We start from the raw sequence: 2,500 nt of genomic DNA on the forward strand, positions 1-2,500 counted from the left end.
AACGATTGAGTGCTCGCATGATGTTGTGAAAAGAGAATGAAATGGCTAATTATAATCAGAAGAACAAGAAGAAAAAGAAAAGATAAATATGTTCTTCCAAGCAAAACTAAACAAGCAGGGGATGATCAAAGTTCCTTATTTCCACCATTCAGTGCTAGAGGTATGTGAATAGATTTCTTTTCTCTGCTCTTCTGCTTCCGTCCTCATAGTACCCCATCTCCGATGAGAATTATGGCGATCAAAGTAGTGTAGTGAGGACGGGGGAAGTGCAGTGAAGGATTACGCTATCTGCCTTTGTTCGATGATCCGTGTTTGGGTTTCATTTGGCGAAGGTCCCATGTAACACCACTAGCTTACCTTATCGAGGCGCTGTTGGGCGCGGTCGGAGGGTGCGACGAGTTGGTGTGCCGGAAGTCGATTCCATTTTCCATCGGTTGAGAACCACTACCCCCAGCACCCGGTGGATTACTTCCGGCTCCACCAAAGTGAGCCTGATGCTGCTGTTGTTGGGTTGCCGATTGATTGGACCGTACCGAGCGGCTTGAGATAGTCGCGCTGTTCGAGGCGACTCCTACTCCTCCTCCTCCTCCATCGATTATGGGACCATTCCCGTGAATGCTGTTGTTGAATTGTCCTTAAAAAGGTACACGAATATTAAAGGAATTCATTGCTTGGAACTTGACAATTGAAATTGAACTCGCTCCATACCTGCTGATCCAGCGCCACCAGCACCCCCGGGTCCTCCTGCTCCGGTGGCACCCAAGATTCCAACTCCACCCAACGCGGCCGCTGGATTGAGGGGTATGGCTAATCGTGCATTCACTGCCAGCAGGTGATCTCGCCGGGCTACCAAATTGTTCACGTGCTCCTCGAGCCGTATATTCTCACTACGCAGTTGATGGAGACAGGACAGCAGCGAAGCAACTAAGATGATGGAGAAGAAAGAGGAAAAATCGGTGTATTGTTAGTGACACAGCGAGGATAGCGTACAAAACAACTCATTCGTCCGTACTGTCAAAGTGTTGCGCTTGTTCCATTAGAAACTGAGATCCTTGTTCCCATTGCCGTTCGAGCAGCTGCTCCAAGCTTTGCGGTGTGTTGCCATTCGCTGTCGCCGTTCCTCCTCCGCTGAGCATCGAACTAAGCGATGTGCCACCGCTACTGGGAGGCGGTGGTTGGGCACTGTGTGTTCGATTCTAGAAGTTAATCGAAACAAACGAAACGTAGTTAATATCGCTGCGTGCAGTAGCTGAAAGTAGTTTCTGTCGAATCCGGTTCAGCCGAAGAATTACCTTGCCAGGAAACTGCGGTCCCATCATACCCGTTCCTGGATCCAACGCTGGTGGCGGCACGTAAGTATGAACTTCCAGTTCCATTGATAGCTGATCGGACATCTTCTGCGCTACGCTACTGCTCGTGTTCAACTGATTGCCAAGCATGTGCGTTGCCGATACAATGTTGCTGCTCGCTCCGATTGAACCGTTCTGGAACAATTTGCCTTCTTTCGCATCGACCGCCGGCCCACCCGGCACACCGGCAACGATACCGGGTACGATCGCAGCAACCGCCGAAACCGGTGGTTGTGGTGTCGTAGCAGCGTGCGCACCCGTGTTCGGTGCGCTCGACATCTTTCGATTCCGTTTCGTCCCTCGGCCTGCATTGACATTGGAAACGGTGGCTGCCACCGTCCCACCAATCGTGCCAGTGTCCGATCCCGGCGAGCTCGGTGGTGAATCTTTTAGCGGTGGTACAACCATCAGCGATGACGAGGAAGAAGGTGGGGCAGCGATTACCGTTGCTGTGCTGCTGCTGCTGCTGTGGCCAATGTTGGATGTTGGTGGTGCGAGTGTACTACTGCCCGTCAGCGCGAGTGATGACATCATTGGATTCGTTGGCTGGGCTTCGTAGGAAAACTTCAACCCACCACCTCCACCGCTACTAACTGGGGGCTGAGACGATTGATAGACGGAGTTGGTCGAAACGGACGAAGCGTATGGCGAGTGAGATGACGGATGCAGTAGTGTACCGTATGCCGATGATCCTCCACTGCCTGCATTCATTTCTGGCGTTCTGGAAGAAGATGGCGTCGAAAGTTCAACATTTGGTTGGTGTGATGATGAGGATGATGATGACGATGCTGACGAAACCGAGGACGAAGTAGAGGTCGATGCTGACACCGATGCTGCAGCAGCTGCTGCTGCCGCTGCCGCCGCAGCCGCCGCCGCTGCGCGGTGCTTCTTATTCGTGTGCGTAACCGTCGTTACGGTGCTATTGTTAGATATACTATGGCTGTTGTTGTTGTTGTTGCTGTTGTTACTGATGCTGTTGCCGTTGGTGCTACTGGTAGTAGCGCTATTGATACCACTGACCGTGGCCGTAGTGCTGGGGCTACTGTTGTTATTATTATTATTATTGCTACTGTTGTTACTATTGCTAATGCTACTCTTGTTGGCACTGTTTCTGGCACCCATATTGTTGCTGCTGTTGTTGCTGCTGCTGC

General features: G+C 51.5%; 1 protein-coding gene across 8 annotated transcripts in view; it reads right to left on the minus strand.

Moving 5' to 3' along the window:
- Window positions 1–2,500, minus strand: part of LOC125950242 (protein AF-10) — a 15,436-nt gene that overhangs the window by 4,287 nt on the left and 8,649 nt on the right. For 4 of the 8 annotated variants that reach the window (XM_049678049.1, XM_049678048.1, XM_049678050.1 and 1 more), the window contains 4 exons: window positions 1,293–2,070; window positions 1,013–1,196; window positions 709–924; window positions 358–634 (listed from right to left, as the gene is read on the minus strand). In XM_049678049.1, the coding sequence (XP_049534006.1) occupies window positions 358–634; window positions 709–924; window positions 1,013–1,196; window positions 1,293–2,070 (1,455 nt within the window). Of the gene's footprint in view, window positions 1–357; window positions 635–708; window positions 925–1,012; window positions 1,197–1,292 lie in introns of all 8 variants that reach the window. The other 4 variants (XM_049678045.1, XM_049678044.1, XM_049678046.1 and 1 more) reach the window with 1 other exon arrangement.

Source organism: Anopheles darlingi, chromosome 2 (genome assembly GCF_943734745.1).
Source record: "Anopheles darlingi chromosome 2, idAnoDarlMG_H_01, whole genome shotgun sequence".
NCBI lineage: Eukaryota > Metazoa > Arthropoda > Insecta > Diptera > Culicidae > Anopheles > Anopheles darlingi.